The following is a 26,064-nucleotide window of genomic DNA, read 5'->3' as shown; positions in this document are numbered from 1 at the left end:
CCTGAAGTCTGTCCGAACCACAAAGCCCCTTCCAGAGGCGCGTGGACCGGTGGGAGATGCTCACCCTCGGCCCACTCCCGCCCAGCTCTGCAAGCAGTGTGCGAACATTTAGCTCGAAAAGCCCCGTCCCCCGGTGTCAAATACTGGCTCCTGGAACTTAACAAGCCCATTCAAAATCCATTGAAATTTTCATTGCAAGTATCTTAAAACTGATTAGAAAAATGCTGTTCCCGAGTTAAGGGCGCAGATATTAGAGTTTTTAATAGGTGACACTTTACATCAAGTTTGGCAACGAAAATTACAGAACGATGGAAACAATTAAAAACATCTGTTTTCCTAACTTTCTTTCCGTAGAACAAACTTTTTCGAAAGCAGTTTCCCTCGTTCTTTGCTAATGAATGACTAAGTGTGTTGACTTTTTCCTAATATCTTCCAGAGGCCGACAATTGGCAGCCACTTGTCATCAGAGAAAATTTTGGAAACACTTGACCTTTTACTAAATGAAGAATATACCCCTTTCAGCCTAACAAGCCCCTTGACTATTCTGCAACAGAATGCAACACGCAAAGGTGCTCATGGCCATCCTGGGTCAGCAGTGTCGTCAGGAGCTGGCCACGTCGCGTCCTGTCACCCGTAACGGGGAGGGACCGCAAACAGCAGCCCAGCTGCCCCACCCGAGGGGCGGCGGAGGCGAACACAGCGCCCTGCCTGGCGTGTGTGACACTGGGATCAGAAACAGCGCTCTGCGGGCGATGGACAATGCCCAACACCTGTTTCTGAATTACAAGAGGACTAAGTAGGATTGACACGGGCAAAGGCTGGGAAGAGATTCGCCAGCATGGAGTGACTTTAAATTGCACTAATGTTTTTGCAGCCCTGCTTTCTAACAATGAAGGATTCTAGAAAGACAAGGGGAGATGAGCAGACTTGGGGTGGGCGAGTGCTCCGTCCCTGTCATTAGGTCAACAGGGAAGCAGCAACTGATCTGGTTGGAAACCAGGTCTTCCTCGAGGTGATTCTTTTCCTTTCCTGAAGCCCATGTAGTCAAGACCCAACCATGATGTGCTCAGTTAGCAAGTCCCCATCCCGGGCAGGAGGAGCAGACGGGCACCTCCCCACGATCTCCACTCCCCCGTCCATCCGGGACTGGGGGCAGCACCACAGAGCATCGAGGTCGGGCCTCTCAGCTGCAGCACAGGTCTGAAGAACTGGCTCCAGCCAAGTGGCCGGGGGACCCCACTGAGGCTGAGGGCAGACCCCTGTCATGTCCCCTGGGTGAAACAGGAGCTCTCAGATGCCAGGGCAGCCTGCACCCCACCCAGAAGGCCCCCGCAGGCTGAGTCTTTTCTCCTGATGGAGACGGCGGTGCCTACTGCCGACTTCTTGCTCGGTTGGGACTCCTTGCCAATCCTGAGTCCAAAAGGAAAAACAAGCTCGTCTGCCTGGAGAAAAATGCCTCCCTCTTTCTTGGAGCACAGCACAGACATATGCTTGTTTCAGAAATGGCAGTGAACTCGCCCAGGTTTTCAGAAAGTGCGGTGACACAGTCTTGCCAACAATGGGGAGGAGACGGGAGGGAAAGTGAGAGCTGAGCTGCTAAAAGATGATGATTGAGCTTTTTGCGGTTAAAAAAAAAAAAAAAAAGTACTTCTGAATATGTTATTCTTCCTCAGCCCTCTAAGGAGATTGAGAGAGTCCATGTCTTTTAAGAACATTTTCCAGTTAGAAGACAAGCTAGAGTTTATATATTTTCCCTATCTCCACTTACCATATAACAACTAAGCCTTTACTATATTCCTTTGTTAAAAAAAATGCAAAACTAAAAGATGTTTTCATTGTTAAAGACGCTTCCACATACCCACTGGGAAAGACTAAGGGGGATTTGTTTGGTGAGGCAGCCTCGGACAAGACGAGGCTCAGAAACCAGGCTCCCAGCAGCCTCGTCGGTAAGTTCTCAGCAGCCGGAGACGGTCCGCAGAGGAGCTGAGCATCCCAGGGACCCAGTCTCACCCCAGCTCTGCCACTTCCAGTGGAGGGGCCCCAGGCATGCCCCCCACGCCGCGGGGTCGCACGCACGCATGCCCTCAGGAACACAAGGCTGTCGGAGGGCACACGCAGCAGGTACACAAAGCACTCCACAAGGCAAGGCAGACAGCAAACTACAAAAGGGAGCTATTGTAGTTTGAAAAAATTGAACCGGAATGACTGAATTCATCCTTGGTTACATTAAAAGCTGAAGCCGAGGGATGTAGGTTCTGAGCAGCAGAAACCTTGAGAGATGGATGACTTGGAGTTTTTGCTGCGAGGCCATGAGAACATAATGCTGTGGGCTGGCCTGTGTGTCTTGCTAAGGAGATATGGATAAAGGCTGGAAACCATTTATCGGAAACGGTCTTGAACAGGAACCGCAGCCTCCCTGGCGGTGAAGGTCCTTGCGTGCCGGAGCTGTTCCTCCTCGTACCTTTCATAAACTGAGCAGATTGTTTATCAGGCCTCTCCTGGCGACGCTCCGTGAAGCACACAGTTAGTTGCTATGTAACCTTTAACCTTGAGACTATCTCGCTTGTTTACATGTTTGTTAAAGAAAATTCTATTATTCACTGTATGCTGCTTATAGGAAATTGAGCTTTAAAATATGTAATCCACTAACACAGGCTGTATTGATCTTGTTATAATGAAATCAACCAATATAAGAACTGTTGATCTTCTTGGAGTTAGGAAAAATCACTTCTTTTCCTCCTTCAATCAATAATGACACAAATAAACTATAAATGGCCAGCAAAAACATGTTTAAAACAGAATGCAGAAACTCGATTTGTTCTCTTGACACTGTTATTACTGCTAATGCTTCCATCACTAATATTGCTTTGAGAAGGCAGCTGGTAACACTGGCCAGGTAACTCCTTGGAGTTGTCCCTCTTCCTTTCTCAGGTGCAAACAGCGAGGTCCCCAGAGGCGACCACCCACACGCGGCCGGGGCGACACTGCCTGTCCACCCTACGCCTACCCTGGGCCACCTTATCAACACACAGGGCTCCAGGTTTGCAAGGGTGAGGGTCCTCCTCTTCCTCTCAGCCCAATTCAGATGAAATCCAAGAATGGTCCCCAAGAAAGAGAAGGGAGGTCCGTACCCCCTTCTCAAGGAGATGGCACGTTATCTCCGGGCCTGCCTGGGGCATGCACCTGTCCCGCCACAACCCTATGTGTCGGGTGTACTTAACCCATTTCCCAGCTCGGGAGATGGAAGCTTGGCGAGGTGCAGCTTCATCCAGGGCCACGGGAGTTGGCCCTGCTGGATGGAGGCCGGACCTGCCTACCAGGGCCCAGCTCTCTGCACCCCGCCGTGCCTGCCTGCGAGCTGTTCGTGACCCTACCTTCTGCATAGCTCTTTGTGCACATCCGGAGACTCGGGACCACGTAGGGAAGACGTTGACAAGGGAAAGCTGATGTTGTCAGCTCCTGGTGATTGAGCCTGTGCTCCCAGCCAGGCGGCATATGACTCATTTCGCTAAAATCAATATCGTTACACTCATCCTCTGGGAAGTATTCAGCCAGCTGTAAATTTAACCATCCTGACTCAAAGCTAACGAGAAAAGGAGATTACTAACTTTCAAATCAGACTCTCTGAATCAAAAAACAGGGGCCATCTTGGCACGCAGGGCAGACTGGGAAGGGTGCGGGCGAGAGTCCCACGGGCCTGAACCTTCCCTCAGGATCAGCCAGCAACCATCTCAGACCCACGGGCTCCTCCATGTAAAATCGGGATGATAAACCCGCCTCACGAGGCTGCTGTGAGAGTAATGCAGGTAAGACAGCAAGCCCCCGGCAGCTGAGAGGCCCCATGGGCAGCGGCGGCGGCAGCAACAACCCCAGTAACAGAAGAGAGAGTGATTGTGGCCGTGATTTCGTTATATCAAGTTGAGCTACTGGTCTTAATTATCTGAACAAGACCGAATTTCCCAAGTACCTTTTAAAGAAGACTTTTCAACTTGCAAACAAGGTGTGTCCCAAAGGTTTTCCCCAAGTTGATTTCCTGGGACTCAGAAATCACCCCTGGAAAGCAAACATACCATGACCACGTTTAGGCTCCAGGATTCGTCAATAGAGGTCATCTTACCTACGAGGCGTGCCCAACAGCACCCGGTCGCCATTACACACACAGAGATAAACATCCCCACTGTGTAATTGTGGTGATGTGGTAGCGGATGAGACAGGGCTGTGGACGGAAAGCCAGCCTCCCCTGATCCAGACGCTGGCATGCGCAGAGCTAGAAGCTAACAAGACGGGGTTGGTGAGATGTGGTAAGACCTCTGGGCACTTTCCAAGTGTGAGGTGCGGATGGCAGGTGTTTCACTGGAGTTTAATTACATCTGACTTAATATCCGTAACCAGAGTCAGCCTCTCACTGCAAAGTTGTGTGGAAAGAGCGGAAAACAAGGGTCAGAGAATGAATGTGTGAGTGAGCGGGGTTGGGGCTGAGGAGGGTGCAGCCTTGGAAAACAGACACGTATACGAGAGGCTGGGAGGGGCTTCAGTGAAGGGATGAGCTTGGAAGTGGGGTCCCAGATGCGAGGGGTGGAGGGAAGGCAGCAGCCCCTGAAGGACGCCTCACCGAGCCCCGCTGAGATGTCCTGGGGGGACACGCGATCATGGTGCTCAAAAGCCTGAGAATGGAGGACCCCAGGCCCCTCCTCACGGCCCAGGGGGCGGCCCCCTCTGAAGGCTTAGTCCAACGAGGTGCCCCTTCTGCAGCCCCTTCTCTGAAGCCCCGAGAGCCCTGGCGCTCTTTGCCAGGGTTCTAACTTGGATGCTGCTCATCCTTCCTACGCCAAGTGTTCTAAAACCGTCAGGGCTAACATTTCTCCTGCTGGAGCGGCGGCTGTCGCTCACTTAATCAGAGGGATCAGCCAAGATCCGTCTGGACACGCCTTCCACCCAGAAGCCCCGAGGTCCCCTCTGCAGGTGGCGAGCCAGCTGCCCGGGTGAGCACCACGTGGGCTCCCCAAATCGGCTTGAGCAAACAGTTTGTCCAGAGCAGGAAAACAGATGTGGCGAGGGCACGCCGCTCTCCAGGATCGACAGGCAAAGCCTCCACAGTCACACAGCTGGAGCAGGAGCCCACTGTGTCCACTGGTGGCATGGCCCCAAGCACCTCACCGAACACTCTAAGCCTCAGAGTCTGGGTCACTGAAATGGGGGTAAAAACACTCCCCGCGCAGGCGTAGAGACAAAATGTGGAATAAGCAAAGGGTCTGACATCCATTTGCTCATTTCAGCGGGCCTGGCCCACGTGAGCACTCAGCCATCTACCCTCCTGTGTCCTGGCAGCGTTTCTGTGGTGAGGCCCAATCATGATGCAAGAGCTAGGGGGGCACTGGAAGACCCTCTAGGAAACCAAGAGAAATGAGCATTTATGGGTCCAGACCAGTGGGCCACTCATTCCCATGCGCCATGACACCCCTCCCCTCCCCAAAGGACAGGGCCACCCAGAGGAGGAGGAGCCTGCCAAGGGCTGAGGACAGCAGAGTTGCACGCAGTGGGGTCCAGTGCAGAGGACACCCTCCCCATGCAAAGGGCACATGCCGTCCCATCACGAGAAGGAAGCTGCTACCCCACCAACGGGCCATGTAGTCATGGAAAAGCGAGACGTGGGAGAGAAGCTGGGACTTCCTCCCAGCCTGCCCCGTCCACATATGGAACCAGCAGGGACAAGTCACTGTTTCCTACCGCCCGAAAAGCCTCATGGGGCAGTGACGGAGGCAGGGAAGGGGCACCCTTTGCTGAGTGCCCACCATGCGCTGGGCATTCTGCAGAAAGCCGTGCACACCTCACCTCAGCTCTTCCTCAACAGCCCACCAGCCAGGCTGTCAGCCCCTTCCCCAGACGCAGAAACAAGCCAAAGGGACCCTCCCCGAGGACGCGCGGCCGCATCTGCACCCCAGCCATGCTCTGGCACACGTGTGCCCCCAGCGCTGGGAAGGGTGTCCCAGACGGGCCGGCGCACAGTGGCAGAGCTGACGGTAGCACAGGACGAGCAGGGGGCCTGCCTAGCCAAGGCATGGGCTCCAGGGAGAGGACTGTCTCCTTCACCCCAGAGGCCACTACAGCCAGGCTGGGGCGACTGGGGAGCTGGTCTGTGCTAGAAGCCACACGGCCTGGACCTGAGCGAGCCTGCCAGGGACTGGGAGGAGACGGGCTGATCGGGTATGCAGGACGCTGACTCATAAAGCAGGCGACGTGCGGGTCCTGGTGGAACTGGCCGGCGTTCCCTGAAGCCGCCTCAGCCTAATGCACCAGAGACGTTTTGTTAGGAAGATTACAGACTGAAACGAGAACATCAAAAATAATTAATCTGTGAGCGGATTTTATTTAAGTGTTGATTCATGGTTGCTCTATAAGCCAGTGGCCCGTCAGAACTATAAATTAACGAGATAAAATGTGGCTGGACCTCCATATTTCAGGCCGGGTATTGACGTTTTAGAACCCACAGATTTTTAACGGTATTGATTGAGGACACCAGGATAAATGGTCTTGGCGCCAAATTCCCATTAACGACAATGGGCACCGAGTGACTAATTCCCGGAGCACTGCGGTGAGGACGCCCTGTGTTGCCTTCTCCTGGCAGGGAGTTCTAATTAGATTGAAATGAAAAAGCCAAATCACCAAGGGTGAGCAAGTGAGGAGGGAGAGCAGTCGGTGACGAGAAAGGGCGGGACATGGGGCCAGGCGGAGAGCCAGAGGGGCTGCAGACACCCACCTGACTCTGCTGAAGAGAGCACAGCACAACCCACGTCAGGGGATGGGGTGCAAACAGGGCGGAGCACCCACCCCACCCTGACGGCCCCTGGTGTTTGACTGCCCGGCAAGGGCCAGACTCAGCACTGTCTCGTCCACCAGCGCTGGCTCCATGGTGGAACACAAAGACCACCAGGACAGGCCACAGCCCCAAGAGCTCTAGCCAGGGAGACAGACATGAAAACTAACAACCCCCTCAGCCAGAGAGGCCCCATCTAGGGGCTAAAGGGCTTCCTCCCGCCCCCCCCCCAACAAGGGACAAAGGACATCCAACATGCTCACCACTGTAGCCCAGCACCAGGTCTTGTACACAGTAGGTGCTCAATAAGCGCCGAATGAAGGGAAGTGGTCCTTGAACAGGTGAACCAGGTGGTTCGTGCCATTCCCAGTAGAGGAAAAGTCCCCATCACCTCCCAGACTGGATGGCAACGCTCTGAGGGCAGGGCCATGCCCTCCCTCTGCCACTGGGCACACCACTGCTAGCGGGGCACACAGGGCGGGGCCAGACAGCTTCCCTCCAGCCAGAGCTCTACCAACAAGGGCCAGGCAGCTGCCTCCCCTCCTCGGGCCCCAGACACACCCAACAAGCTGCCGCTACCAGGAAACCTGCCCCGAGTGCTCCAGCCTCAGCAGCAGCCTCCTACTGCCACCTGCTGTGACAGTCCCTGACTTATCAGGCAGGAGGACTGAAAGTCTATAAATTTCCGAACCACCCCCCCCAACACACACACACACACCAGCAGTGTCTGTTTATCTGTTTAACATCTGTTGATTGAGAAGATAGAGCTTGACAAAGGGCCACTAGGAATCCAATAATGTTATCAAATAAACTTGTATTGGATTAACCCGGCATCACCAGGCTATGAAAAGCATCACCTCACTCCGCGGGCGGGGCAGGTGGGCAGGCGGGTGGGCGGCGGCGCCCATGGTCCTCAGTGACCCTGCAGTGGCGAGCAGTGCCTGAGGAATGTGCATCCCACCGACCTGAACTTCATGACGCTCAGGCTCCGTTCCTGCACCCAGATTCAGACCCCCAGCTCCCTACACCCCACATTTCCACACACAGAGACAGTTCATGCTCCTGTGACCACTCTGTCCTTACTGTTCTGTCTGCTGAGAACCCACTTTCCTCCCACTCAACCACACCCCTGCACCCTGATTCTCTGCCCCTGATTCCTGCCTCAGCTCAGGCTCCTCTTCCTCCAAGTAGTCTTCCTTGATCTTCCAGGCTAGACATTCTCATAGCTCCTGTGTCTCACTGCCTCGCTGCGGCCTGGGGTTCTCTCTGCACTGCTGTGTCTCCCAGCAGCCAGGAGCTTGTCCAGGGTGGGTCCTGGGTCTTGTTTACCCCTCTGTCTCCGATACTGAGCATGGCTTATTGAACACACAGGCCACAGAGTGCAAGGTCAGGTGGAAGGCTCGGAGCCTGGCAGGCCTGCATGCACCCTGGCTCTACCTCCTGCCTCCTGCCTCTGGATCAGGGTGTGAAAAATGGATTCTGGTGGCACCAGCCTCTAAGGGTGAGTGGGGCCTAAATGAGGCCCATGTGTAAGTCCAGGCACACAGTGGGTACTTGGTGACAGTACTTGCTGCTGTCATCACTGACCCAATCGGCACCGTCACCAAGTGGCACCAAATTCCCTAAGCCCTGGCTCCCTCCTCAGCCCTGTGGCTCCTAGTGAGACCACAAATGGTCAGGGAGACATTTTGTTGAGAAGAGCAAGCCGTCCACGTGGCCCTGCGGAAAGGGCACGGGCTCTGCAGTTGCAGACAGGGCTCAAGTCCCCATAGGACACCCACCAGCAGGAGGCCCTGAGCAAGCTCCTCATCCCTTTAGCCTGTTTCCTCACCTGTGAAATGGGGAAATAATCGCGGGCAGCAGCCGAGGTGCAGAGCAACATGTCATGGGCATAGGCCCAGCTGCTGACACAACCACCAGTCACGTGACCACCCTCCCTGAGCGCATGGGGCTCAGTCAGAGGCGCTGCAAGGCTGCCCCTCTGCAGCCCAGGGCACAAGGACACTCGAGGGGGGTGACAAACCCCACAATTACCCCTAACCTCCACTGCCTGCCCTCCCTGCACCTCCTCCAAGCTCCTGGGGAGAAGCTGGGTGTCCAACCCCAAAGTTACTACCCACTTGCTGGGACCCAGGAGAGGCACAGACCCCAGCGCTACCACTGCTGGGCCAGGCAGGTGGGGGCTGCCCGAGAGTTCAAGGGACCCCCAAGGCCTCTCCTCCTGGCTCTGGCAGTGGTGCCCAGTAGAAGAGTGACCCAGAAGCCCAGGAAGGAGAAGGCAGTACCCTGGGGGTCGGGGCAGAGGTCTGAGCCCAGCTCCGCACGCCCTGGCGTGACCTCACCTGAAAACCACGGCAGGAGGTCGGGCTGTGGCTGGATTAGGGGCTAACAGTGCCGGCTGCGCAGCAGGGCTGGTGACGAAGTTCCCTCGCTGACTTCTGTCTCCTTCTCGCCCTGCTTGTCAAGAGCCCCCTTCGGATTTGCCCAGCCCGGCTCCCTCTCGCCCAAATGCCTTTTCAGCGTGGGCATTAAAGCAGAACTCGTACGCAGACTCGCCCTACGCGCTGGAATCATTCCTTACAGCTTTCAACGATAATGAATTGACAGGAATTCTAAACTGATTCCGACCAAAGGACACGGTGATAAAGCTGAATCTATTTCAGGACAAATTACATGTCAGAAGTTGATTAAAAAGCCACCTCTTTATCCAGCCCACAGCTTGGAGCTGAGACAACCTTGGGGCTCTGTCCTCCAGGCAGGCTGGCACAGGCCCGGCCCAACCCTCCAAGGAGAGTCCTGGTTCCAGTCCAGTCCCGGGCCCACCTCCCACGGCCCCGACACCAGCCACAGACCCGTGGAGGAGCTGAACCAGGGAGAGCTGGCTCCAATACCAGAATGGGTGCCGTGGGTCACGACAGAGAAACGCACCTGTTTCAAGGTCTGTGAGGTGCAGAGCGCAGTCGAAGCCACCGCTGAGGATGCGCTGGCCGCAGGGAGACCACCGGGCAGCCCGCACCGCCTCACTGTGCAGAGAGTAGGTCTGCAGGCATCTCCCCGAGTCCACCGCGTTCCACACCTGTGGGCAAGCACAGTGCAGACATCAGAAATGGCCCTGCCTGCCCTAGCCGGTTTGGCTCTGTGGATAGAGTGTTGGCCTGCAGACTGAAGGGTCCCGGGTTCGATTCTGGTCAAGGGCACATGCCAGGGTTGTGGGCTCAATCCCCAGTAGGGAGCGTGCAGGAGGCAGCGGATTAATGATTCTCCCTCATCATTGATGTTTCTATCTCCCTCTCCCTTCCTCTCTGAAATCAATCTGTATATCTCTATACTAATAAAAGGGTAATATGCTAATTAGACCAGACATCTTCCAGACATCCATCCAGATGTCCTTCCACACAAAGCCATGGTGGCGGGGGCCAAGGCAGCGGCGGTTAGGGGTGATCAGGCCGGCATAGGAGGGCAGTTAGGGGCAACCAGGCCAGCAGGCAGGTGAGTAGTTAGGAGTCAGCAGTCCTGGATTGTGAGAGGGATGTCCGACTGCCAGATCGGGCCTAAACCAGCAGTCAAACATCCCCTGATGGGTCCCAGATTGGAGAGGGTGCAGGCCGGGCTGAGGGACCTCCTCCCCGCACCCCTTCCCACGTACACAAATTTCATGCACTGGGCCTCTAGTATATATATAAGGCTAATATGCTAAGTGTCCCTCCTACCTTCTGACTAGTCGCTATGATGCGCACTGACCACAAGGGGGCAGATGCTCAATGTAGGAGCTGCCAAGCTGCAGTGACTTGGCAGTGGCAGTTCTTGGGTAATGCACCCCGAAACTAGAGAGGAGGGAGCCTGATTCCTCGCAGGGCCGTGATTCCACCTTCAGCCATGGGTTATGTTGTTGCTGGGGCACTGTCGGCCGAATCTGGTTTACTGCACAGTTGTGTTTGTGTTCCACGCCCTGTACGACAGCAACTTTGATGTCGGAGAACTGGTTTTGGCCCGATCCCCGCAGGCCAGGCCGAGGGACCCCACCTGCCGGAGGGACCCCACTCACTCCGCAGACAGCGGGGAAGGACCACAGGAGGTTGGCTCCAGGGCATATCCGGCCCCTCTCGCCCAGTCCCACCCCGCCAGCCACCTTCTAACTAATTTCCTTTCAATGTGCATGAATCCCTGCACCGGGTCACTAGTAAAAATATATTTTAGAAAAAAAAGAAATGGACCCCACCTGGGGGTAAGGGTCTTGCAGTGGAACTAGATTCCCTTCAGTTCACCACCAAACCAGATCTGGAGGTTAAACTTCTCCTGTATAAAGGTAAAGGCTTGGGGCTGGTGAGTTGAGGGGAAGCTTTTCCCAAAAACTTCTCTGGGGTTCAGGAAGCCCACAAGAAAACAATATGCCCCACGTTCTGCTGCTCGTTCCCAGTTCTGCGCAGTCTCGCCTGCATCTCTGGCACCTCTCCTCCGAGACGGGACTCGCTCAGCCCTGTATGGGACACCAGGCCAGCCTCTCTTCACGGTCCTCCTTTAAGACTAAGAGCCAAACAAGAGCCTACCACACCTGTGCTTACACATCTGCCCGCGGGAGAGAAAGCATTGTCCCCCTTCCCACCCTGGCTTTCCATGGGGGAGTGAGGCCCGTGGCAGAAAGCCCCCGGTGCACTTGCTGACTTCTGAAATACGCTACAGAGCCCTCGATATAAACTGTTCGTTCCAAGAGCCAGGGCCACGGTATACATTGAGGGCCTGTGTTCAGCTGTCACCAGCTCGCCCAGGACACTCCACCCGCCGCCACGCAGTCAGGAGAAAGGGAAGGCATGCCGCACAGGGCCTGGCCTCACCTACCACACAGTGGCTCCGAGGACTGAACACGGGAAGCAGGAAGAACCTCTGGCGCCGGCACGGGGGCGTCAGGCCAAGGGCCTCCCATGCTACTGGCCCTCTGGGAAGCGGGGTAAGACGAGCCCCACCCCAGGGCAGTGGGGACCCTGCAGGCCGACAGCAGAGCCACGGTGCTGGCGGCCTTGCTTCCTGGGGCTGGCAGGCACGCAGTCCTAGCAGCAGGGGTCCTGGACACTCTCTCAACAACACCCGGGAACCCACAAACCTGACCCTAGAGAGAACCTCCCCTTTCACGATGAGAAAATTCATCCTGAAGCTTCGAAAGCATGTTTCCTGGGTTTGGAGGTCCAAGAGTAAGAAAACAAGAGGCTGAGAGTGGCCTTCCCAGAATGTTAAGAGAGCTCAGTCCTTTCTTCCCACTGGGGAGCCAGGACCGGGCCTCAAACTGAAGAATCCAGAATAGCAGCATTGACATTCAGCAACACGGACAGGAACCCCGGAAGAAACAGCCAGGGCCTTCAAAGTGGAGTGGATTCATGGTCGAAGGGCAGAGTGCAGGCAACTGCTGTTTGTTCTTCAAAACTATGTACAAGTCTGACTTGAACAGAAAAAAAAAAATAAAGTAAAATTAATGAACTAAGATCCAAAGGCTAAACAGTAAAAAAAAAAAAAAAAAAAAAAATGAGTTCACAGGCCACACTGCTTATACATAGTACGATGCCATCTAAATTTTAAAAACACACAAAACGCCACCTCACACCCATTAGGATGGCTACTCTAAAACAAACGAGAACCTGGATCCTTGTGCACTGTTGGTGGGAAGGTCCAGCCTCTGTGGAAAACAGCATGGCAGTACATCAAAGAATACACACCGTTACCACATGCTCCAACAATCCCTCTTGTGTGTCCAGAGGCACGGAAACCAGGGTCTCCCAGGGGTGTGTGCACACAAATGTTCACAGTCACATCATTCACCACGGCCAAAGGTGGACGCAGCCAAAGGTCCACCGACAGACAAACGGATAAACGAGGGGTCCATCCATACCGAGGAGTATTACTGGATAAACGAGGGGTCCATCCGTACCGAGGAGTATTACTGGATAAACGAGGGGTCCATCCGTACCGAGGAGTATTACTGGATAAACGAGGGGTCCATCCATACCGAGGAGTATTACTCAGCCGTAAAAAGGAAGGAGATTCTTTCGTGGATGAACCCTGAGGACACAGTGCTAAGTGAACTAAGCCAGTCACAAAAGACAAAGGGCGTATGATCCCACTTTTTCTTGTTTTTGTTAATCCTCACCCAGGATATTTTCCAATGATTTTTAGGGAGAGTGGAAGAGAGAGGGAAAGACAGAGAGAAACACCGGTGTGAGAGAAACACATCGACTGATTGCCTCCTGCACAAGCCCCAACCAGGGCTCGGGCCGAGGAGGAGCCTACAACTGAGGTATGTGCCCTTGACTGGAATCGAACCCGGGACCCTTTGGGCCAAAGCCCGACACTCTATCCATTGAGCCAAACTAGCTAGGGCACATGCATGTTCTTAACACACTGAATGATACACCTAAATGTGGTTAAGGTGCTAAACTTTATGTTAGCTGTATTTCCACACAATTTTAAAAACACACATGAAGCAAAACTCTATCCTGTTTATTTGTGCACTTGCAGTAAGACTATAAAATATGCATGGATACGGTGGTCATTCCTGATAATGGAAGGAGAGAGGCCGGGTCGAGGGCAGGGAGCTATGAATACTACTCTGTCCTTCCTTAAAGAGAGGCAGAGAGAGAGAATATGAATCAGCTCTGAAGCAAATATGCCCCAATGTTGCAATCTATTAGACTCCTTCACTTATGCATTCATTCAGCAAACACTTCCTGAGTACCTATTAGCCAGGCATTGTTCAGCAGTAAACAAGGAAGACAAAGCCCCTGCTGTACAGAATTTACATTCTGGTGGGGAAGACAAGACACTGAACAAGATGAACCAGCGGGATCTATGTAGTATTTACGGTGGTGATGAAGCCTGGCATTCTAAGAAGTGAGCAGGAAAAGGAGGCGGGGCTGGAAACGATGGCTGGCCGGGAAGGGCATCTCGGAGGAGGTGACTTGAGGAAGGAAGCTACACAGAAACTGGGGGAAGGGCCCTCCAGACGGGCACAGGGCCGTGCAGGGAGGCGAGCGAAGAACCAGGGAGACATGAGAAGTGTCTGTGATCACCCAGAGCGAGAGGAGGATGGCTTGGCCCAGTTGGAAACAGGGGAGAAGTAGCCTTGCTCAGAAAGTAGAACCAACCTTGGCTCGGAGGTGGGGCAGGAGGGCAAGAGAAAAGTCCAGGACAGTCCTTGGTCCTGGCCCAAGCACCCAGAGGGAAGGGGTGGCAGGGGTGTGTCTGATGAGAGGAGTGGCAACTCTGGGGAGGACCAGGAGCTCGGTTTTGAATGACAGTGAGGGAGCGGGCAGCTGGATGCATGAATGTGAGGTCCAGGGTGGAGGCTGAGCTTTGGGAGTCCCTGTCACTGACGCCGATTCAGTCACGCACTGGAATAAATGTAGACAGGGCAGGGAGGAGGCCCAGTGTTCACAGGCAGGGGTGCAAGGAGACTAAGGAGAAACCGCAGAAGGATTCTGAGAAGGAGAGGCCTGGGAGGCGGGAGAAGCAGCAACAGAGGGTGATCCCTCCTGGAAGCCAGGGGAAGAGACAGCACTGGGTCCCATGCTGCTGGCACGGCGATCAGAGGAGATTTGGACCGGACCCTGGATTTTACCACCTGAGTCGTGGGTACCCAGGTGTCTGCTACGTCACTTTCTAGACTTTTGATTATGTTTAAAATATGTCATAATGTTAATGGAGAGGAAGAAGAGGAGGAAGAGAAGGGCAAACAGGCAGAGAGAGAGGAGGGATCAAGGAAGGAGAAGAAAGAGGAAGCAGAAAAAGGAGAGAAGAAAAGCAAGCAAGGGGATGGGAGGAGGGAGGAGAGGGAAAAGGAAGAGAGAGGAGAGGGCAGGGGAGGGGAGGGAGGGGAGGGGAGGGAATGGGGGAAGAGGAGGGGAGGGGGAAGAAGAGGAGGAAGGATGGATCATGGTCATAATCAAAGAGAGAAGAGACAGCTGTGGCACCAGGACCAAAAGCCACAAACCAGACAGTTTGAGTTCCTGGCCAGGGGGCCCCCGGAACCCGTGATGGAAACCTGCTTAAGGAAATCCATCCGTCTGCAACTACCCGATAACTCCTCTCTGAAGTGAAAAACGCACGCTTGGCCCTCCTGGCTGATACACACACAACAACAGTGCCGGGATCAATGCAGACCAGGCAGCCACTCCTCGAAGCTACCCAGGGTGAAGGCGCAAAGAAGCCTTGCTAATCGTTCTCCCTAATTGAATTTAATGTTTACTGTCAGGTTTTAAAGATTAATTCCCAAACAGCACAGCAGCCTGACGTGTGCGCCTTTTTTCAATTAGGTAATTAGAAATCCCAATCTGCCTTCGCGGAATTAAGAAGCCAAGTCTTCCCTCGAATGTTCCGAGGTGACTTGACGTGTTAACTAGAGACATTCTATGTCCAACAGAAGTCAGATTTGGAAGAACATGACAAGTAAAAGGCAGCGCTTGCTCGTCCCACATTCACTGCCGTCTCCGTGTCCTGGTTACTGAGACGTGGCCCCACCAGGAGTTCTCACCCATCTCTTAAGGCCTATTTTTAGCCACAGGTCACATTCTTCCTGCCTACCTGCCTGCTTTTTGTTTTTTATTATTAAAAAAATGCAATCTGGAGGAACCAAGATGGCGGCATAGATAAACACCGAAACTGCTGCCTCGCACAACAATTTCAAAACTACAACTAAAAGACAAAACGGACATCATCCAGAACCACAGGAAGGCTGGCTGAGTGGAAATTCTACAACTAGGAGGAAAGAGAAAAGCTCACTGAGACTCAGAGGAGCTGCAGGAGGCAGAGGTACTGAGACGCGCGCGCAGAGAGGACTGGCAACTGAGTGCGCCGCTGGCTTTCTCAAGCGGGAGGGAGACAAAAGCTCCTGTCTGCGCTGAACTCCAGTTCCGGGCGAGACTCTGGGGACCCCAGACTCATTCGGGGAGAAACTGGACTGTCAGGAAAGAGAAAAGCACAAAGACTCAGAGGAACTGCGGAAGGCAGAGGTACCGCGGCACGCGCGCAAGGAGAGGGTGGGCAACTGAGTATGCAGCTGGCTTTCTCAAGCAGGAGGGAGACAAAAGCTCCCAACTGCACTGAACTCCAGTTCCGGGTGAGACTCTGGGGACCCAGACTCATTTGGGGAGAAACTGGACTGTCTGGCAGCGGGCGGAACTCGAGGGTGGCTTTCTCTCAGAGATGCTTGCAGTGATTACCACGGGACACTGAGACACAGGGGCCTATAAGGGCAGGGCCAATGCTGTCTGCTCCGCCCTGAGACTCCGCCCCATTCAAGCTGAGCACAGAGGCTTCTGCAAGTCTTGTCTCATAAGGGTGTCTCCAGCACAAAAGTTCTCCCATTATAGACACAACTGATCCTCACAGCCAATTGGCATGGAGGTCAATTCCTCCCAGTGATACCAACAACAATCAAGGCTTAACTACAACAAGACTGTGCACACAGCCCACAAAGGGGTTCACCAAGAGTGTCCACCTCAGGTAACTGGAGAGGCCAACCCACTGGGCCCTATAGGACACCTAGCACACAAAGCCACTCTATCAACTCAGGGAAGCAGCCAAAATGCAAAGACAAAGAAACAGATCACAAATGAAAGAAATGGAGGAAAGCAAACGATTGGATATAGAGTTCAAAACCACGGTTATAAGGTTTTTCAAGAATTTCCTAGAAAAGGCCCGTAAATTTAGTGAGACCCTCGAGGATATGAAAAAGGACCAACTAGAAATTAAGTATACACTGACTGAAATAAAAAATATTATACAGAGATCTAACAGCAGACTAGAAGATCGCAAGAATCAAGTCAAAGGTTTGAAATACAAAGAAGCAAAAAACACTCAACCGGAAAAGCAAAAAGAAAAAAGAATCCAAAAATATGAAGATAGTGTAAGGAGCCTCTGGGATAACTGCAAGCATACCAACATCAGAATTATGGGGGTTCCAGAAGAGAGAGAGCAAGATACTGAAAACCTATTTGAAGAAATAGTGACCGAAAACTTCCCCCACCTGGTGAAAGAAATAGACTTACAAGTCCAGGAAGTGCACAGAACCCCAAACAAAAGGAATCCAAAGAGGACCACACCAAGACACATCATAATTAAAATGCCAAAAGCAAAAGACAAAGAGAGAATATTAAAAGCAGCAAGAGAAAAACATTTAGTTACCTACAAAGGAGCACCCATACGACTGTCAGCGGATTTCTCAACAGAAACTATGCAGGCCAGATGGGAGTGGCAAGAAATATTCAAAGTGATGAACAGCAAGAACCTACAACCAAGATTACTCTACCCAGCAAAGCTATCATTCAGAATTGAAGAACAGATAAAGAGCTTCACAGATAAGAAAAAGCTAAAGGAGTTCATCACCACCAAACCAGTATTATATGAAATGCTGAATGGTATTCTTTAAGAAGAGGAAGAAGAAGAAAAAGGTAAAGATAAAAGTTATGAACAACAAATACATATCTATCAACAAGTGAATCTAAAAATCAAGTGAATAAAAAAATCTGATGAACAGAATAAACTGGTGAATATAATAGAATCAGAGGCATAGAAAGGGAGTGGACTGACAATTCTCGGGGGAGAAGGGGTGTGGGGGATGCGGGAAGAGACTGGACAAAAATCGTACACCTATGGATGAGGACAGTGGGGGGTGGGTAAGGGCAGAGAGTGGGGTGAGAACCGGGTGGAGGGGAGCTATGGGGGGAAAAAGAGGAACAATTGTAATAATCTGAACAATAAAGATTTATTAAATTTAAATAAATAAGTAAATAAATGCAATCTCCTTCTAAAATATTCAAATTATACAGAAGTGCAAATAACAAAATGCCATAAGAATCAACTATGAGATCCCTATGGATTACATTGGAAGTAGGTCTGTGCTCCAAAAAAAAGTAGAAATATAGCCCGGCTGGTGTGACTCTGTGGTTGACCATCGATCCATCAATGATAAGATCACAGTTCAATTCCTAGTAAGGACACTTACCAGGGTTGTGGGCTCCATCCCCAGTACAGGGCATGCAGCGGGCAGCTGATCGATAATTCTCTTTCATCATTGATGTTTATATCTCTCTCTCCCTCTCCCTCTCCCTTCCTCTCTCTAAAATAAAAACATTTTTTTTAAAAAAAAAAGAAACATAAAGAAGTAAATAAGATTCATCCATAATCCCACCACCTGGAGATAATGGCTGTCGGACTTCGGGGAGAATCTCTGCCTCCCCTGTACCTGCTTAGGTGACCTTCCTAGTTCAGCTCTGGCTCCTGGCTGCCTCTTCATCCCTCCATAGCCCTGCTCCCGCTGGATATCACTGTAGCGACCACTATCAGACTCACACAGCTTAGCACCAGCCTGTGCAGCTCGTGCCCAAGCCCCCACCAGGCCTTTTGTCCGCAAAAGCTCTGGAACCTTCTGGGAGTGGGAGTGTTCAAGGGCGATATCTTAACAATAGTGAGCCTTCAAATGCCTGAACCGAATATATCTCTCCTTTTATTTAGTATTCTTTAATTTCTCTAAGCAATGTTTGTAGTGGGTTTTTTTTTAATATGTTTTTACTGATTTGAGAGAGAGAGAAAGGGAGAGGGAGAGATAGAAACATCGATGGGAGACAAAAACATTGATCAGCTGCCTCCTGTATGCCCTCTACTGGGAATCGAACCCACAACCCAGGCACGTGCCCTGACCAGGAATCGAACAGTTGACCTCTTGGTTCATGGGTCGATGCTCAATCACTGAGCCACACCTGCCGGGCTATAGTATTTTTGTTTGTTTTTTTTTGTTTGTTTGTTTGTTTTAATATATGTTTATTGATTTCAGAGAGGAAGGGAGAGGGAGAGAGAGATAGAAACATCAATGATGGGAGAAAATCATTGATCGGCTGCCTCCTGCATGCCCCACACTGGGGATGGAGCCCGCAACCCAGGCACATGCCCTGATCAGGAATCGAACCATGACCTCCTGGTTCATAGGTCAACGTACAACTACTGAGATATGCCAGCTGGTGGGCTGTAGTTTTTGTAATGAAAAAGTCTTACCCAATCAAAAAATGGGCAACTGATCTAAATAGACACTTTTCAAAAGTGGACATACAGAAGGCCAAAAGACATATGAAAACCTGCTCAAAGTCACTAATCATCCGAGAGATGCAAATCAAAACAACAATGTGGTACCATCTCACACCTGTCAGAATGGCTATCATCAACAAATCAACAAAAGACAAGTGCTGGCGAGGATGCGGAGAAAAAGGAACCCTCGTGCACTGCTGGTGGAAATGCAGACTGGTGCAGCCACTGTGGAGAACAGTATGGAGTTTTCTCAAAAAACTAAAAATGGAACTCCCATTTGACCCAGTGATCCCACTTCTAGGAATATATCCCAAGAAACTAGAAACACGAATCAGAAAGGATATATGCACCCCTATGTTCATAGCAGCACAATTCACCATAGCTAAGATTTGGAAACAGCCTAAGTGCCCATCAGCAGATGAGTGGATTAAAAAACAGTGGTACATCTACACAATGGAATACTACGCTGCAGTAAAAAAGAAGGAGTTCTTACCATTTGCAACAACATGGATGGAGCTGGAGAGCATTATGATAAGTGAAATAAGCCAGGCAGAGAAAGATAAATATCACATGATGTCACTCATTTATGGAATATAATGAACAACATAAACTGATGAACAAAAACAGATCCAAAGACAGAGAAACATCAATCAGAACGTCAAACCTCAGGGAAAGTAGGGGAGGGTGAGGGTAAGGGGGAGAGATCAACCAAAGGACTTATATTCATGCATATAAGCCTAATCAATGGACATAGACAACAGGGGGGTAAGGGCATGAATGGGTGGTTGGGTGGTAATGGGGGAATAAGGACACATATGTAATACCATAATCAATAAAGAAATTTTAAAAATAAATAAATAAATAAATAAATAAATAAATAAATAAGAAAACGTCTTACACACCTTTTTTGTGTCAAATTTATCCCTAATTATTTCATATTTTGATAATACTGTAAATGGTGTTTTAAATTTTAGGTTCTTCATTTCTAGTATGTAGAAATACAATAAATTTTTGTATTTTGACCTTGAATTCTGAACCTGTGCTAAGCTAACTTAATTCAAGAAGGTTTTTGTAGATTCAGTAGAATTTTCTACATAAACACTCATGTTGTCTGTGAATAAAGACAGTTTTACCATGGACACGGGCAATAGGGTGGTGAAGACCTGGGGAAGTGAGTAGGAACTGGGAGGAGGGGGCGGGGAAGGGAGAGAAAATGGGAGATATCTGTAATACTATCAACAATAAAAAATATTTTTTTAAAAAAGACGGTTTTATTTCCTTCTTTCCAATCCAGGTACCTTTTGTTTCTTTATCTTGCCTTATTGCACTAGCTAGCATCTTCAGTACAATGCTGAGTATACACAGTGAGAGTGGGCACCCTTGTCATATTCCTGATCTTGTGGGGAAAGCAGTCTCTTATACAGTTAAATATGATGCTGGAGCTAATGTTTTCATAAATGCCCCTTATCTGTTTGAGAACATTCTCTTCTATTTCTAGTTTGCTGAAAGTTTTTTATTTTAAACCAGGAATGGCTGCTGGATATTATCAAAAGCTTTTCCTGTACCTCTTCAGAAGAATATATGGTTCTTCTTTTATAGTTCATTGATATGCTGAATTACATTGGTTGATTTTCAAATATTAAGCAAACCTTGCATTCCTGGGACAGATCCTACTTGGTTATAATATAATGTAAGAATAAATAAATATATCAATCAAGAAGCTTCTGTTCCAGAGCCTTGTGGATGGCTGTCTTCTTGTTCACATGATGTTCTCCCTTTAGGCCTGCCTGTCTCCATCGCCCCCTTTTTACAAAGACACCAGTCATACCGGATTAGGGCCCATCCTAACAACTTCATTTTAACTTGATTATCGCTATAAAGACCCTCTCTCCAAATAAAGACACATTCTGAGGCACTGGGGTTCGGACTTCAAAACTTAAGTTTTGAAAAAGACATAATTCAACCCACAAGCAATTGGTACTCTTTGCTCCTTAAATGTTTGATAAGTCATTAGTCAGAAGAGACTGGTGGACATGCAATGCACTATACATGGAAATGTATCCTTGAAATGTATATGATCCTATTAACAAATGTCACTCCAATAAACTTAATTTTTTTTAAAAAAAAGTCATTAATGAAGTCATTTGGGCTTGGGGTTTTCTCTGAGGAAAGATATTTAACTATGAATTCAATTTCTTTAATAAATATAGAGCTTTGAGGGTTATCTATTCCTTTGTAAGTGAGCTTTTTATTGTTTCGGGTTTTTAGGGGTTTACCCATGTCACCTAAGTTGTAGAATACATTGCCATAAAGTTGATCATAACATTACCTTATAAATCCTTTAATAACTTTAGATAGTACTCTCACTCCTAATATTGGTCATTTGTATCTTTTATGCCTGATGAGTGGCTAAAGGTTTATTATTTTATTGATCTCAAAGAACCAGCTTCTGGTTTCACTAATTTTTTTCTATTTCAGTTATTTCTGCTGGTATCTTTATCTCCTTTCTTCTGCTTATTTTGAGTTGAGTTTGCTCTTCCTTTTCTGTGTCTTAAAGCAGAAGCTGAGATCATTGATTTGAAATTTTCTTCTTTATTAATATAGGCATTTAGCGTTATGCATTACCATCTAAGAACTGCTCTAGCTATGTCCCATGATTTTTTATATGCAGTCTTCTCATTTGCATTCAGTTAAAAATATTTTCTAATATCCCTGTCAGTTTCTTCCTTGACCCACAGGTTATTTGGGAGTGTATTGTTTAACTTCCAAATATTAGGGAATTTTCCAGATATCGGTTATTGATTTTTAATTTAATCCTATCATCATTAAAGAATATACTTTGAATGACTTCAATACCTTTAAGTTTCCTGAGACTTGTTTTATGGCCTAGACTATGGTACACTTGAAAAGAATGAGTATTTTGCTGTTGTTACATGAAGCGTTCTATAAATGTCAATTAGTCCAAGTTGGATGATAGGGTTGTTCAAGACTTCTATGTCTTTACTGATTTTCTGTCTGCATGATCTATTGATTATTGAGAAAAGGGTGTTAAAACCTCCAACTATAATTGTGAATTTGATTATTTCTCCATTCAGTTCTATCAGTTTTGCTTCATGTATTTTAAAGCTCTTTTATTGGGTATATAAATATTTATGCACCTAATGTTTATGTATCTAATGTTATTCACCTAATGTTATGCCCCTTTATAAACTGTCCCTTTTATTATTACAAGATGACTCTCTTTGTCCCTGATAATATTCTCTGCTCTGAAATCTACTTTGTCTGATATTAATATGGCCACTGTAGTGTTTTGTTTTTTTTAAGTAATATTAGTTTGGATATTTTTTCCTTCCTTTTACATTTAACCTTTTGTGTCTCTATATTTAAAGTAGGTTTCTTATAGACATTATATAATTGGGTCTTGCCTTGTTATCCAAATGAACACTCTTTGTCTTTTAAATAGGTGTTTAGATCATTTCATCTATTATTGATATGTTTTAGGTTTAAATTTGCTATTTGTTCTCCATCTTATCTCATTTGTTCTTTGTTCTCTCTTTCCTACGTATATTTTGCTATTCATTTTATTTCCCATGGTTAGATTACTAATCACAAGTCTTTGTTTTGTTTTATGACTAGTTGCTTTAAGTTTTATAGCATACGTTTGTAACTTATCACAGTTTACTTCAAGTAATATTAGCACTTGCCTCATAAGCACCATAACAAAAGTATACATACACTACTTCCCCCATCTCAGCTTTTATGACTTGTTATCAGACCTAAAAATATTATAAATTCAACAAAACACTTATTTTTACTTTAAATAATCAATCATCGTTTAAAGTGATTGTTAATAAGAACAAGTATTTACATTTACCCACACACTTATCATTTCTGGTGTTCATCACTCCTCTGTGGGGATGTAGATTTCTATCTGATACCATTTTTCTTCTGCCTTAGGAACTTTAACATTTCCCATAGTGCAGGTCTGCTGGTGAAGAATTACATCAATTTTTTAAACATCTGAAAATGTATTTCACTTTTCTTTTTAAAAGATATTTTGCTGGGTATAAATTTAGGTTGACAGTGGTTTATTTTTCTTTCAGTCCTTTAAGTATGTTATCCCACTGTCTTCCGGCATTATTGCCAATAAAAGGTCTGCTGTAATTCTTATCTTTGTTCCTCTGTATGTAACATCTTTTTTTTATCCCTTTGGCTGCTTTTAAGATTCTTCTCTTCATCATTGGTAATAAGAAATTCCATTATGATTTACCGTGGTGCCTGGGGTTGACTGAGATTCTTGGATCTGTGGGTTTCTAATCTCCTCAAATTAGGAAAACATTCAACCATTATTTATTTAAATATGCTTCTATTCTCCCTTTCTTTGAGTATTCCAATTTCATGTATACTGGGTGGCCTTAAAATTGTGCCACAACTCACTCATGGTCTGTTCATTCTTTTCCCAAGCTTTTACTCTCTCCACTGCATTTTAAATATTTTCCATAACAATATCTTCAAATTTGCTAACCTTTCTTTTATAGTTTCTGATGTTATTAATCTCATCTAGTACATTTTTATCTAAGGCATTTTTTTCTTCTTTAGAGTTCAATTTATATCTTCCTTCTATATTCCACGTCTCTCCTGGACATACTTTCGCTTTTCTCTCCCTTTTGGCATATATGGAGCATATTTAATAACAGTTGGCTTAATATTCTTATTTACTAATCGTATCATCTGTGCTGTTTCTGGATCTGTTCCTATTGCCTGATTTTTCTTATCATCGTGGTTCAGGTTTTTCTGCCTCATTGTATGCCTTGTAATCTGTTTGGATGCCAGATACAGTGAATTTTACTTTAGTGGACGTTTTATGTTTTTGTATGCCTATAAATACTCTTGGGGTTTGTTCTGGGGCACAGTTTAATTAGTTGTAAACAGTTTGCTCCTTGCCAAGACAGTCCCAAGCTTTGATAGGAGGGACCAGAGCAGCCTTTAGTTCAGGGCTATTTTACCCACTACTGAGGCATTCCCTTATGAATTACGAGGATTTCCCACTCTGGCTTGTGGGGATACAAACTATTCCTAACCCTGTGGGCTCTAGGGATTATTCACCATGTTCCTTTGAGGGGTCTTACCCTGCCTCAAGGAGCTTCCTCGCCACGTATGTGCTGATCAGTATTCCACTAAAGTCTTTGAAGGGGCCTCCTGGAGCTCTCTGGAGCTTCTCTCTGCACAGCTCTCCCCACACCCTGGGCGAGGAATATTTAGAAGAGTGATGGGATTAGAGTATTTGTTCTGTGGGTGTCACAGAGATGACAAGAAGGCCAGGGGTGATCTGCAAACTGGTGCCATTTTCTGCAGGCATAAACAAGGAGCCAGGAACACATTTGAGAAGATTAATCCACCTACACTCCTCCCCCCTGCCATCTCTGCCAGCTTCAGGAAAACTTGCAGAGAGCCTGGGAAGACTGCAGGGTTCCCAGCATACACAGTGCAGGAGTTTAAACCAATTTCACCTGAATCTGTAAGGAGTTTAAACCAATTTCACTTGAATCTGTAATCGGCTGATGTCTTTGTTGTAAGAGGCTCACATCTGTAGAAATAATGACATCTAAAGCAGTATTTTCATTTTACACCATCCTCCTAAGTGCTTCCTAAGATGTTTTCTAAACCAAATGATGCAAGGTCCCGAAAAGTAAAGGTTGAGGAGAAACTCAATCAGAATCTGTAAGTACGTGAGCATTCATTATACAGAGAATTCCAAGAAATTATTCTCTCGACTCAATAAGGTCAGAATAAAGGGAAGGAGTTTTAAATGTCAAGAGAAGATGTAAAAGGGCAAAGAGGAGTTTTCTTAGAGCAAAAAGGATTACAGGCGAGACACAGCACCGAGGCTGCTGAAGACAGTAGGCCCACCCTCGGGCAGAGTGGGGACCCTGACCGGGCAGCTGGCAGGGCCCCGGCGGGTGGTACAGCCCGTCGCACGGTTGGGAGTGCAGGACCCCGGGAGAAGCCAGAGCTCCCTTCTGAAAGCTTCACAACCATGGACATGATTCTGAGGCAAAATGCCACCTCACTCCCACCTCCAGTAACAGTAACCACTACTCAGCAGTTACTACATGTCAGGCATGCTCTCAAGAGAGGTTATCAATGGGCCAAAACCGGTTTGGCTCAGTGGATAGAGCGTCAGCCTGTGGACTGAAAGGTCCCATGTTCGATTCCGGTCAAGGGCACGTAACTTGGTTGCGGGCACATCCCCAGTGGGAGGTGTGCAGGAGGCAGCTGATCGATGTTTCTCTCTCATCAATGTTTCTAACTCTCTATCCCTCTTCCTTCCTCTCTGTAAAAAATCAATAAAATATATTTAAAAAAAAAAAAAGAGAGAGGTTATCTGCCACAGGTCCCACTGTGAGAGGCTGAGCAGGAAGTCTGGCTTGGGAGCCCATGGGCTCAACCATCAGCAACGTACCCCTTGGTCCAACCCACTGCTCCCAACCTGTTCTCAGGAGGAACACCACACAAGCCAGGCTGACCCCTCTCCCCACTGACAGCCTTTCAGCTCTCTCATGATGACCCCCCCACACACACACACTGAATCATAGCCTCTAATTTGTCCAGAGCATCACAGTCCTCCCACACCCTCTCTCCCTCACCTACCAGCTCTAGCTTTAAAATATGTCCCCAACCCAACCACTTCTTATCACCTCTGCTGCCACCACCCTCATCTGGGCCACCATCACTTCTCCCTACTCCACTGCAAGAACCTCAAAAGAGGTGTCCTGGCCTCCACTCTGCCCCCCAGGCTGCTGCCACAGACACCAGAGCGGCCCCCGGAGCCAGAAGTCAGGTCACTCCGCTCACTCCCTGCTGTAACCCACATATTTCCAGCATTCCTGGAATAAATCCCGCGTCATCCCCACTCTAGCCACGGTGGCCTGCTGGCTGCTCCTCACACACCTCGGATCCCTCCACACAGGGCCTGGGCACCTGCTTTTCCCCTGCCCAGAGTGCTCCTCTCCAGACAGACACCGGGCTCCCTAAGTCTCCACTCCGTTCCCTGGCCACCCAATGCAAACACAGCTCCACCGCTCTCCTTCATCTCAGCCGGCACTGCTCCCCTTCAAAGCGTGTGCTACTCCCTAACACATGCGTTTATATCAGGGGTGGGCAAACTTTTTGACTCGAGGGCCACA

At 48.8% G+C, this 26,064-nt stretch overlaps 1 protein-coding gene across 9 annotated transcripts in view; it reads right to left on the bottom strand.

Annotated features, from left to right (window-relative positions):
• The window catches only part of WDR25 (WD repeat domain 25), a 146,662-nt gene that overhangs the window by 54,263 nt on the left and 66,335 nt on the right, over window positions 1-26,064 (bottom strand). For all 9 annotated transcript variants that reach the window (XM_080671818.1, XM_080671815.1, XM_080671819.1 and 6 more), the window contains one exon: window positions 9,743-9,890. In XM_080671818.1, coding sequence (XP_080527944.1) covers window positions 9,743-9,890 — 148 coding nt within the window. The remainder of the gene's footprint in view (window positions 1-9,742; window positions 9,891-26,064) is intronic.

Source organism: Plecotus auritus (assembly GCF_963455305.1).
Source record: "Plecotus auritus genome assembly, chromosome: 1".
Taxonomy (NCBI): Eukaryota; Metazoa; Chordata; class Mammalia; order Chiroptera; family Vespertilionidae; genus Plecotus; species Plecotus auritus.
This window is presented reverse-complemented; position numbering and strand designations above follow the sequence as displayed.